The sequence below is a fragment of the Buceros rhinoceros genome, unplaced genomic scaffold, assembly GCF_000710305.1.
Source record: "Buceros rhinoceros silvestris isolate BGI_N320 unplaced genomic scaffold, ASM71030v1 scaffold8604, whole genome shotgun sequence".
NCBI classification, from domain to species: Eukaryota; Metazoa; Chordata; class Aves; order Bucerotiformes; family Bucerotidae; genus Buceros; species Buceros rhinoceros.
Genome location: NW_010408802.1, coordinates 1 through 13,780, shown reverse-complemented (window position 1 = coordinate 13,780; position 13,780 = coordinate 1). Strand labels below are relative to the sequence as shown.

The 13,780-nt window shown below is 36.8% G+C and overlaps 1 protein-coding gene across 1 annotated transcript in view; it reads right to left on the bottom strand.

Annotated features, from left to right (window-relative positions):
• The window catches only part of COG6 (component of oligomeric golgi complex 6), a 53,113-nt gene extending 39,615 nt beyond the window's left edge, over positions 1-13,498 (bottom strand). The window contains exons 1-4 of the mRNA XM_010134986.1: positions 13,460-13,498; positions 12,966-13,109; positions 12,548-12,619; positions 8,390-8,448 (exon numbers count right to left, since the gene is read on the bottom strand). Coding sequence (XP_010133288.1) covers positions 8,390-8,448; positions 12,548-12,619; positions 12,966-13,109; positions 13,460-13,498 — 314 coding nt within the window. The remainder of the gene's footprint in view (positions 1-8,389; positions 8,449-12,547; positions 12,620-12,965; positions 13,110-13,459) is intronic.
• Between the last annotated feature and the right edge of the window lie 282 nt (positions 13,499-13,780).

Below are 13,780 nucleotides of genomic sequence, written 5' to 3'. Positions count from 1 at the left end.
GTGTCTGAATTTTGACAAAGCTGTTTCTTTCAGGCTCTTTACAAAGAACATGGGATTTCAAAAGCTACTCAGTTGCAAAACACAGGTTAGCCACCTCTGCCTCTGCTGGCTATGAAAGTTGCCTTGGTTATCAATCCATACTGAGAGAGCTCCTATACCCTGATGATGGATCAGGAACAAAACCATTTAAGTGCTACCTATCCTTGACTTCTACCTGGCAGTATCAGTATTATCAATAACACCAGTACATTTGCATAGGTATTTAATTTTTATATATGTATACTTCCTCAGATGTAACCTAACAGATATTTAACTAGAATTCAATCTGTCTTATTAAAACATGGAAATGGGTTAAAGTATCACTCAAGTTTCCTGAAGTTAGTTCACTGAGATGAACTAACAAAACCTGCAAAACAAAATGCAGGTAACAACAAAAGCTAGAGTAAGGCTTCAAGTAAGAGTAAGACCTGTGCAGACACTTGGACACTTCAAGACTCACTGGCCTTTCTGTAAACGCAGTAATTTCCAAATTGTGTTCTAAGTACAGCAGAGGAAAGGCGACAGTGGGCAGTTATCCCAAAGTGGGTTTTTTCTTTTACCAAAGTTATCCCTGCATAAAGGAACAAAACTAACAGATCATGGGAACATAGCACCGATGCAAAGGGGGGAAGTGCCAAGCTCTGGTAGACTTTGGAGCTTGGGCAGAGGACAAGATTCCAACAAAGAGCAATTTCCCCAGTTTTAATCGTTGCCTGGGAGACAGAATTCTTTTGCAAGAGAACTCAAAAGGCTGGGAAAACTCTGCGCTTCATGCACTTTCCCCTTGAACCAAACACAAATGCACACTGTTTATTAGGATTATCACCTAGACAGTTCAAAAAATGAGGTGGAGGAGAAACAGGCTTTTCCAAAGTTTAATTTTATCGTTCTACCAAATACAGCATAAAAATCTGCTAGTTGCCTTTACCTAGGACAAGTCACAGCAGCACATTCTGAAATTACTTCCAATTTGAGGTACTGAGGATTCAACATATTTTTAAAGCCTCAAAAAGACACAGTATTTCTAAGTCAAAGAAATAACAACCATCCTTAGCAGACATGTATAGATGCTTTTCAGCAGCAGCTGGAAACATTTTTCTTCTGTGATGGTTTTTGTGGAAAGCAAATAAACAAGACTATAACAAAACATCTACACACAAGTAAGTGTTAGGAAACCATTCTTAAGAATAAATACCAGGTGCAGAAATGCATTTGTAAATGCTCAGAAGAAATGTTTTTATTCCACATTTTGTCTGTCAAACACACCTTTTATTAAAGGAAAACTGAAATACTGTGAAGGTATTTGGTGGTCAATTCCATCATAGAATATAATTACTGATTTTTTTCCTTAATTAAAAAATAGGAAGGCACAGAAAATCATAGTAAATTGTCTAAGATTCCCAGGATACAGGAAAATAGTAGTTATATTACAGAAGGCTTTAGTAAGACCTCATCTGGAAAACAGATCACAATCATGATTATCTGTGTTCAAGAACAATTGATTCCCCATAGTCCAGAGCTAGCAGGATGATCATGGTAATGAAGAACCTAATTTACGAGAGGAGATGAAGGAAGCTTTTAAGATAAAGGACAAGATGAGAAAACAGCCAATTTATATCCAAGAATTAGGGTGTAAATTAGGGAGAGGCTTTTACTGGAAAGAATAAGTTTTTGAGGCAAGTGCTCCAAGAACAGCAACATGTACAAACTGCAAAAATACTCCACTAGCTATATTTTGAACAGTCATCATACAAATGATAGCTGGCAATAGGAGAGTGGTCTTGAACTTGAAAGGTTGCTCCCCTCTGTAATCCCTACCTGAAGACAGCTAGCCTGCAATGCTGCAGCCCTGCCACATAATCCATCTGCTCTAAAAATAAATAGGTAAAAAAAATTAAAAATGCTAAATCAAAAGTTAAGCAACAGAGGATACTAACTGCACTGAAATGATTCAAATCTTCCCAAACTGATTATTAAACACTACCAAAAATATAAAAACTTTAAATAAATTTAGAGAATTCAATAATTTTCTACTTCCATATGAATCAGGTTTCCTATGAACATCATTACTATGTGTCTACAGAATAGTCTGGATAAGCAATGTTTACAGGCAAAACATCAATCCTGACATAAGTACTTACTAGATGAATCAGCATTTAGCAATGGTTAAGACACAAGATATGATTTCTAACTTGCCAACAGAGATTGAGTTAAAAAGGAGTGTATTTCTGGTGCATAGATAGACAGAGGTGGGCCAGGTGGTAATTGTACCAGCAGGCCAGTATCTTCAGCATACTTTTTATAAATCTGATATAAAGACATCTGAAAGAGGCCTGATTACTCTCGCTTCAAAATTATCATTAAATTAAAAAATGTTGCCAAAGACATGAAAATAACACACGGTTCTCTACACCCACCTGTAGTAAGAACAGAACAAATGAGCTTAACCAGCAGCAAAAGGAAAACTAAAAACCAAAATCAATTTCCAGGGAAGACCATGGACTCTCTGTTCCTGGGCTTTTCTTCTAAAAGCAGATTAGACAAACATCAGTCAGGAACGGTATCATGTAAATGATTCTGATGAATGTTTCTCGACCTGTAAGACCACTTCATATTGATCAAGTGTTTCATGCCTCAGAGTTCATGGTTGCCAGGTAGAAAAACCTGCAGGAAACAAGGCTTTGCACTTTCTCTGGTGGTCATAGCTAGAATGTGACAAATTAGGGTTTTTCGGGTTTTGTTGTTTTTTTTCTTTCCTTCAGATTAATTTTAGCTATTTTGATTCCTGTGTCCTATGCTTTACTTTAGTACGAATCAGGAAGGAAAATGAGTCTCATAATTTCAAGCCTTCACCCTCCCCCACATCGAATTTAAATTCCGTTTAAGCAATCACTGCTTCTTGTCATGAAGCATATTCACAGGAATAAATGTAATTACAAGTTTCAAAAGGTCAAGACATTAAATACATCTCATCAGTGCAAACCACCAGATCACCACTTCTCTCAGTATACACTGACAAAACCAAACCTCTAACCTACTACAAATACTGCTGAATTTCCTGCATCATTTCCAAATTTCCTATGATGAAAAAGATAAGTCTTAAGAAAGGAAAGAAGCACCACCAAGACAAGATCTGCAGCGTAGAAGAGCTGAAGCAGCAGATGTTCACCAAGAAACCTTTTTCCTATGTTTCCTTTGACCTTACATTGAGCACAGACACGACAGTCAAATCATGCACTGAACATTAAAAATTTGTGTTTGTTGAATTTAAATAAAAAGCAAGTCTGAATGTAATTCAACTAAAATAAATTGAAGTATCCACTGTTGTATTCCAAAGTATGTTTGGGAATCATATTTAACTGTATTTTTAAAAAGTGAAACAATCCAAGTGCCTCAGAAACTGGTTTTCCAGAGTCAACATAATTAATAAGGACTGACATCAAAATACATTTTGCTCTAAGAAAACAATAGAGGCTAGCAAAACAAGATAATATACAAAGGTGTACAAGTGCATAATCTTAATGAAAGCTCTGAAACTTTAGCCTGACACAAAAAATATCTGTCCAAGCCATTTCCATGCCCATTCCTTCATACACTTTTCAGACTATGCTGATCTTTACTTCCAGTTTCTGCAGGCTTATTTTCTGTGATCTCCCTGAGCGTATACATACACTCACATAATCGCTCTTACTTAATTTTGTAAGAATTAATACTGTAACTATTACCTTCCGGTTTCTTTCTTCAATTGTTAGATCCACAACTGTCATTTGTGGCTAACCTCAAAAACAATCTTGTGCAATACCTTACATTAAGTGGCTGGTAAAACTACTGTGAAGCCAGGCTTCTGGAATTCTGTATACAGTATTTTGCAACTGAACTGTTACTTCTTTGGTTTGGGAACTACTGAACTCCAGGACACTTGTTCCCAATGGAAGGTGAAGTAGTTTAGTATTGCGAATAGTGTTCAGTTTCACGCAAAGCAAAGAAGAACTAAACTCAGGTACAAAAAGAGAACCACCAAGTCATGGGAAGCTTTTATTAAAATCTTACTTGAAGAGGCAAGATCTTTTTTCTGTCAGCCTATTAGCAACAGCAATAAACAAACCCACACCTTTTAAAACGCAGCAAATGTTGTTTGAAAACAAACTAATCTCCTCATTACTATATATAAAAAGCCTAATGTGACCTGAAAGCATTATTAGTGTGCTCAAGTAAATGTAGAGAAATCTAGTGAAGATACCAAAGTGTATTTTTAACAGTGCACAGAAAATGTCTAAATTAAGTACCTTAGTTTTTCTTTAGTATCAAAGTTTGTTAGGAAATACATTAAAACAAACAATATATTCAAGACTCTACATTACTGAACAGCAATAAATTTATCTTACATTAGAGGGGGTAGGTTGAATGGCTTGGACTACTTCATTTCACACTACATGGTTCTGTGAAGTTGTGATAAATCTCAGTTTTAAGGAGAGAAGAGGCAAAAACCCAAGCAGATACTTTAATTTAAATGATGTGAATGCAAACTGTTCTAATGTACAGTAATTTTAACTAATCTTTACAGAGAAATTTAATTCAGAACAAGCAACCTAACTGACCAAAGAAATGCACCAACCAAATCTGACACATTCACAAATAAAAAAATGCAATTGTATTAATGGAAGATTGCTTTTTAAATTTGTCATTTAAGTAATATACTCAAGTTAGCATTTATGCCAAACCAGGAGTTTGGCATAAACAAAGTTCACAAACTAAATTACAAGAAAAAACATTGATTCAAAGCAACAGCCTGAGAATGTAGAAGTTTTAACTTAAATCTGAGATGAACATCTTATTTCCTACCTCAACTATTTGACCAAGTGCCTTAAATCACACATTTTACCAAGACAGGAAATCTCAAATAGCTCATCAAGATTACTTACGGGATATATAGGTTGGGCAAGTGGACCACTCACTATACCTTCAAACCACAAATTTGAGAGACTAGGATGACCAACAAAGAGTTCATGTGAGAAGCTTAGGAAATTGAAAATCAACTTGAACTACATCCAGTTACATAGCTGATAACACAATGCAAAAAGTACTTAGTATTAGAAACCTAGTACCAACACAGAACCACTGAGACAGCCGTTCCTTCGCAAGTACCACAGAAGAGAAAGAATGCAAGGATGACAGCATGAACAAGCATTCTTTCTGAAAATGTTCATACTCAAGTTCTCGGGGCCATTTTGCACCTTCACGAAACTACTTCACTGCTATCATGCAGTTCTTGATTGAAAACAAAACAATTTTAAAAAGCACCCCATTACACAGGTTCAAATGCCACATAGGGAAAAATTTCTGAAGCGGTATGTACATTTGTTAGATTGCAACAATTTTTGACCTTGCAAAATACGTCACTTACAATTTTAATCCTCTTTCTACTTGCTTTGCATAACTAAGGGAATAAAGTTACAACTCCAATAAAAGAGGAGTTGACTATTGACTTTTCTTTCTTGTTTAGAAATGAACATTCTGTTAATTGCAGTTTGTTTTAAACTTGATACCAATTATAGCACTTTTTGACAAAATTTACTTTCCACAAGAACTGACCAGGCATGAAGACCATTTACCCAAGACAAAGGTTCCACCTGTCATTTACCGAAGGCAGCCTTAATACTATATTACAGAAAGACAATCTTTGATCAAAGCCAGAGTTAACTTGTACTCTTAGAAAATGAAGGAAATAAAAAACTGCAAAACACACTCAATTATTTCTCAATTATTTTCTATATTCACCATCCTGAGTGAAGACAGCAGCCCACTCTCCCTAAAATTTCAAATGCAAAAATTAAGACTTTTTTTTGACAAATAGCTAACACAGAAAATCATTTACTGCAGATCAGAATAATTTCTGAAGATATTTTTTAAAAGAGTCAGAATAACTTTCTTTAAGGACAATGTAAACAATTCGTTCACCAAAATGACAGAATGTATTGTCTCTGCTCTTTCAAAATGTTCAGTAACTGTCATTGTGAAAAACGAAAACTTAATTATGTGAAAAGGAAGAACATAACCGATTACATTTTTCAGGGTAATGCTTAAAACGCCATTAGATAGCTCTGCTTTAAAACCTTAAAATTCACAAACACTGACACAAAAAAAAATGGAATTTGTTTTTTAAAAAATATTTTTATGTTAATTGAAAAATTACACAGAAAATTCTACTACATTTGTGCTATTAAAATAGAAATTCCCATTATACTAACCTTCAAGCTACTTAATTCGTGTGAAAAACCTATCATAAAACCTACAGCTGGTAGGACCACAGAGAGTAGAAATAGAAATTTGGGACTAATGAAATCTGAAAATGACTTTGGCGTTTCGTGATAAGAAAAGAGATATGTTTTTCAAGGAGGAACTAAAAAAAATTGATTACATTCAGCAATTAATCCCTTGTTCTACACTGTCTGCTCTTGCTTTAGAGTCACTGTTTCAAACAGCTTCTTTTTGAATGAGTCCAGCTTTCATCTCTGCATTTCAATCAGACTAATTTTTAGGACAACCCTCAGAAGGCAGAGAAGCCATGCCCTCCCAGTTTCACCATTAAATTGCTCGTTTCTTCAACTTAAGATCTATATTTTGTCTGACTCTAGACAAGGTATCAGCTTTTCAAGAAACCCCTAACATTTGGTAGCAGATGCCTCTTCATGCGCCTGATGTAAACCAAAGCAATGCATCAGAACAAACAGCCACTTAATGAGTCAAAAGAAAGGATGACTAAAATGTCCCAAACAGAAGACAACAGCTTTCCCATTGCAGCTTTTGTTTAAATTTTTCAGTTTTGCTAGGAAAAAAGCTAACTTTGTTAATATATGGCTTTATGAGTCCTCCTCAACCATCATATTCTAAGATCACAAGTATTACTTCCCTTCTGCCAGTGGGTACTTCATGGTATACTTAAAAAATAGCCAGCCAAAAAAGAACTTTTTCCTATGTGTGCACTCAAGGTCACACAGGCCCCTAGAAGGACAGGCTGCTTCCTAAACCTTTTTTTTCCTCCTCACACTAGGGGGATGTTCCTCTTTAAAAAGCATTATCAGAAAGTCCTTTAAGCAAACTATTGTGCGAGTAAGGACTATATTGTAGAAGTACTGACATACAGTTTGCATAATCTCCTTTAATGGAATTTAAGGCCAATTAGACATACATCACTTGGCATTGGTCTTCCATTCTGCTTTTGAATAAGGAATGAAAGCAGCTTTCCTCTTCCTGAGACTACAAAAAACATGACCACTTCTCTGTCCTACTACTTCACATATCCGTATTTAAAAAACCCTAGATTTTCTAAGACTTGACTTCTGCTCATTTATTTAAACTGTGATTTCACCAAATCTTTTGTTTTGTATCAACTGGCATTGTATTTTGTGCAAGTTTTCTACATTCAACTTTTTAAAATATGCACAGATTACACTCTAACTTCACATTCAAACTCTCATGGGACATAATCCACTTCATACTGAAGTCCACAACATCAACCTACTGATTTTGAAAGCACACTCAAAGCTGTAATTTCTACTAGAAACTTATCACTGAAAATAATTATTTCTAATCTCTAGTGACCTGTATATAATTTTTAGAAGAAAGCTCATAAAGCAAGAAGATTCATTCTTCTACACTGACAAAGCCTAAAGCTGTAAAACCAAATGTCTCAGCAATAAAAATAATAAAGATTATTTGAATGTGTCATAGGCTATGAACCTCTGCCCATGAATAAAAATACTGAAAAGAGGAAAATACATGTCTTTTCTTCCACAAGAGGTTGGAACCAAGGGAAAAAGTAGCCTGTCTTAGGCTCATTAAACAACATTTATCTGTTTCACAGACAGGTTTAAATATGGCAGGGTAGGTTATAATCCACCTTTCTGTTCCTGCATACAGTCCCTGAACAAGAGAGTGACTTCCACTGGATATGAAGCAGTAACAACAAGAAGCCTGTGAAACTGATGAGATACTGAGCAGGTCCATATCTGTTACAAAGCAACATAATTCACATTATTGACTGACGTTAAGTGTAGCACATCCATATTCAGCATGCTGTACCACTATAACTGCTTCTCTTCCCTAAAAGGCCAATTTGTATTGCAACGAGCACTAACACATATTCTTACCTTTTTTTATCCTTTAGTAATAAATGCGTTAGTACTTCTATTCCAATTGAGCTACAAACACAGATAGTGTTAAAAAAAAAGTACTAGTACAAAACCCCCCAGAGTCATTACTCAAAAATAAGAGTGGCAGAATTAGATCTAGAAGAAAATTCCATCAGTACTGTCACGTCTTCAAAAAATAAATAAGGTGGTATACATACTTTTCTGCCTGGAGTTTTGTGGTTTTTACTATCAAGTCCTGGGTTTGTTCCTTTGCTGCCTAGAATACAATTAGAATCATTAAGCATGTGAGAAACACAAACATATCAAAGGTATTACACAACCTTTAAAATATGTAATCCTTTTGAAGGTTTCCGACTATAAGCAGTTTAAAGAGTGTACTACTTGAAACAAAAGGCCCTCTTGAAATAAGTATTCATTAACTCTCCCCATTTTCAGGTTAATAAATCAGATTAATAATTTTCAGATTAATAATCATTATTAAATATTCTTATCCATATATTCATCTTCTTATACATTTATATTCACATACAGTTTATTTTTAACTTATATTTAATACAAAAACGTAAGTATTAGAAATAGTTCTGATTGTTTGTCCATTGACTGTAAACTCTTCACTGCTACAAAATGAAAAATGAAACTAACTTTTTGGGATGCTAAACAGCTCAGTACCAGTATCCATCCAGTCATTTTAAACAACATGAACACAGCTCTGCTGGTCCAAGCAAGTTTATTTCTACAGTCCAAGCAGTTTATAGGGCTGTAAGGACCAAGAAAAATTATTGGGAAAAGTTTCTTCACTGAAAGGATTACTGAGCATTGGCACAGGCTGCCCAAGGAAATGGTGGAGTCCCTATCCCTGGAGATATTTAAAAGACATGTAGATGTGGCACTCACGGACATGGTTTAGTGGCAGACTTGGCAGTGCTAGGTTTACGGTCAGACTCAATGCAACCATTTAGGCCTTTTCCAACTGAAATGATTCTATGATTCTAAGAGCAATGCACTTAAGTTCATCACAACCCTAAATATTCAGTGATGACAATGCAAGGGAAATCATGCAGAAACAATTATGCTACAGTCAGTATCTGCATGATTAAAGGGATTACTGCAACTGAAATGAAAGAGTTCTGAAACTCCTTGCTCATCAACAAGATAAAAGGCATCCAGAATTGTTGGTTTCCCACTGGGTATCACCAGTGATCATTTATGCAAAAGAAACATAACAAAAAAAAAAAAAATCCTGAAATAAAAATGCATTCAGTATGGAATGACATTGCAAGGGAAGAGGTGGAAACAGCTATAAAGATATTCTGTGTTAGTAATTTTAAGACTGTAATAGGTCTAAATTATGGTGTTTGCCAAAACAAAGATGCCAGTCTTGAGAGCCATGAGAGGTCTAAGGCAAGCTCGTAGACACACTGATTAATTTCAGGCTTTCTATCTATCTGTCACACTACATCAGTTACAATGGAAAAACAGGCAAGGTACAGAACGCTTTGAAAGGTCAAAGTAGGACTGCAACCACTCCAGCACAACTTCAGTCATCAAAGGGAGCCTGAGCTGTCCCATGAATACAGACAGAGGCACCGCTGAGGTGCCAGGTGCTGGATTTTCTAAAGGAAACTATTATGGACTAGCACACATATGTAACAAAAACTCAACAGAAAAAACAAAGTAACTGACAGCAAAGTCAGACATGCCAGAAAAAAAATAAATCAGAAAGTTCATATTTGACGTTTCTTGCAGATCCAAAATAGAAATATTTTTTCTTCCTCCTCACCTCGGTATACTAATTAAAACTTTCATTATCCTTCAACCCTGCTTTATTCCATTCCAGCACTTGCCACCACCTTCTCTCCCTTTTGGACATTCATTTATCAAGCCACTGTCCTGAAATCAGATCTGACACTATCTGGTTATTTGGCCTGTATTGTAATATAAGCTTATGAAATAAAAAAGGTAAAAAGCTTTTTAGCTTATCAATTTATAGTCCCTTTCATATCCTGTATTTGTTCTTCTTTCTTAGCATACTTTCCTGCCTTGTATGTTATAAATTCTCCTCTTTACATCTTCTATTTGCTCTACTCTTAGTTCATTTTTGTCTTCTTATTCAGCTTGACTTGAGCACATGCTTGCAAGCCTTCATGTCCTGTTACCGATAAAACACCACAGTATTTGATGACTGAGTGCTAGTTCATGGGTGTACTAATTTACTTTACAAAGAAAATGTGGGTTGAATTGAGACAATAAGAGTTCTACAGGGCTCTAGATGAAACCTCATGTGAGGCACAGAACAAAACTACCTACTGACTTAAATAGAAAAAGAAATGAGTGCAGAGTGGCTCTACTCCAGAAAAAGAAAAAAAAAAAAAAAAATCACAGATGATAGTTACACTTTATGATCTAAAGACACAAAAGAGCAAAAATCTGCATGGACACTTCACTCATTTCCACATCTAAGAGTTTAATCAAACAGTTCCTGAACTGCACTAGAAAATAGATCCATGTCAACAGTGTTCAAAGAGATGCGAGACCTCTGAGGTGCATTACCCACTGCCTTCCAAAATTGAAAAATAACTACTGCAGCAGGCGACACTGTACTCTCACACTTTCTGGAACAAAGTCATCAAGTTACAAGCATTCTTATGGGGATTACATACAGTGACTATGAAATTGTTCTGGTATGAGTTAGTCAGAACAGAACTCATTCTGTTCAGTGATTTCACTTTCCAGCTCAGGCTCTTCTAAGTGACGGCTCTTTCTGAAGTTAACGGCATATTTCTGCAGACAGTGTCTGCTTCTAGCAGTGACAACACTTGATGTTTACAGTCACTGCCAGGGGCTGGGGTGCAGAAAGGCTCTTGCTTACACTTGCTCCTGTGCAGATCAAGGTCACTGCTAAACCCTGTGTCCCATGGTGGGGGTGCAGTAAGTCAGAGGCTGCAGCTGCGGGGAGGAGCGGACAGGACAGGTGACCCTACACTGACCAACAAGGTGTCCCATCCCATGGACATCATATTTGGTATAAAGCTGAGGGATCATAAGGTCAATCTCTCTCCTTCAATGGCCAGTGTCTAAGGAGGACTCTGTCCATCCTGCCTTTGATCCCAATTTGATTCCTGATTCCCGTTCTGGAATCCAGCTCCTGCATCTGTTTCCTGTCTGCTGCTGAGTCCAGCTTAGGCCTTCCCCAGCATCAGCAGTGATGGTGACATGGTTGCCATCAGAAGGGTTGGATTTGGTATTGGTATTGCATATATTTCTATAGATTTCATTTTATTATTACTATTCTCATTAAAGCAGTTTTAGTTTTCTTTTCCAATCCACAAGTCTCTCCCTTATTCACTTTCTCTTCTCCTTTGTAAACCAGTTTGGTTGTTCTTTTCAAAGCCCCAGTCTCTCCCTTGCTCCTTTTCTCTTTCCCTTTGCTGGGAAGTGGGGCGGGGGTAATACCATCTGTCATTTGTTTAGTAGCCAGCCCAGCTCTAACCCTTGACAGAAACCTATTACCTAAGTAGAGGGGGGGTATTTAAGTAGGGGGTGTATCTAAAGTCCCATACCTCAGGAGGGCAAAAAGCAACCGTTTTCACAGGACATTTTAGTGAAGGATTCTCGCTTATGTGCTATATTCAGAACAGATTTGGTCTGGCAAAACTTCTAAACTCCAGCACCCATAAAACTTTTAAACTCATCACTGTACTGAATATTGGACTCGTACACTAAACCCAACCCAGATTTAGTAACGCATAATAAAACATAACTTTTTTTTTTCCCCCTAGAATATTATGGATTCAGGATTAATACAAAACAGAGTTGGTTTTGATGCATATCAGCATTTTGAGACAATGTTATGAGACGAAACCCATAGAATAAAGATGGCACAGTAGATTTCTCTCCATCATTGAATTACAAGATATTTCCTTACAAATATACTCCAGGTACTTAAACGACCATGTAACTCAACAGAGGTAGTCAATGCAAAAGGCACATAAATTGTAAATGGATATATGCAAATATAATTAATCTCTCTTTTTAACCTCGCACACTTCCAATCTAGTAAAATATTTTCTCTCCACTCACATACAAATAGATTTCACATTGCTATTCTCAAAATAAGTATATTGGTGCATTCTGAACTGCGGTTTGGAAGAAATTAAAATTACTTCCTCAATATATTTTCTAAATAAGTAAAAAAACCTATATTAATATACTAAAGTAACATAATGCACATACTACGGAAACATCTCTGCGTCACTGTTAATCCCCCAAAATTATTATTTATCCTTTTTTTTAAAAAAAGAAGCAGTTACACCTCAAAAGAAAAAATACACAAAGCACATCTATTTACATATTACCTTCAAACGACTGGACATATCTTCACAGCAGCTGCTCATCGCTTGCACATCTTCGTTTATACTCTCAAGCTCCTAAATAAATTCAAATAACAGTTAATGTTTTAAATCAGAAATGCCATGCCTAGGCCCAGCTTCATCCCGCCAAAAGGAGGTGCCCAAATTACAAGGAACATAGTTGCTCTAGGGTCCCTGTTGATCAGTGGAGAGAATGTTCATTCGGTATTTTTATCTGTTTGAAACACCACCTCTCCCTGTGCAGGACTTTCACCAAATCAAACAAATGTTGAAACAATTTTACCGCAAAACTACAGCTGTCCCAGAAATTGAAAATCTCTCTTAATCCTACTTTCTTTTTTTCTAAACTCTAAATTACATAGCAGTGCTCTTGCAAGATAGCTAATCACACTGTAAACGCTACCTCTTTAACTTGCTTGAATATATGGACAAATTCTTCATTTATGGCTAAGCTTCGTCGTTCAATGTCTCCACGCAAGTTTCTTCGGGTACGCAAACTGTTTTCAACAAAAAAGGTCGAGAGAGCCTTGAGTGCTTCCAGCATTTCCTAGAAAACAAACAAACAAACAAACAAACAATCCCTTACATTTCCATACAGTTACGTAGAAGTGCATTACACAGTCTGTAACCATCCCAAGTCTTAGGGGAAAAAAAAAAAGAAACAACAAACTCTACGTGATTTTAGAAAAAAAGCAACATAAACACAGTACAGATCAGTTGATAAATAACTAAAATAATTGCAGAGTCTTTCTTCTTCTCGTACAACACATTACTTCTATTTTAGAATAGCTTTAATCAGTAAGATTACATTCGGTTAAAGCATGACCTATCCACAGCTAGAAAATATTTATATGAGAAAAAGCTTAAGACGTGCCCTCCGACCCAGGTGATACTAACCTCCCTCCGATTCGCGGGGAACGAACAGGTGCGTGGCATATCAACAGAGAAGTAGAAAGTAATTTTATTTTTAATTAATGCTGCCAACGTCAGGTTGCGGCTCCGCAGCGGAACTGAGGGTACGGCAGGGCTCGCTGCCCAGTTTCGGAGCCTATCGGGACCCGCAGACTCTGACGGCTCATCCGGTGGATTCCCGCAGGGCGCTCCTCGCCGGGCAGGCCCCAGCCCCGAGTCCGGGCCCGACCCGACCCCTGCCCTGCCCCCTCATCCACCCGCCCTCACCTTGTCGTTGTCCAGCCGAGTCTCCAGGATCTTGTTGAG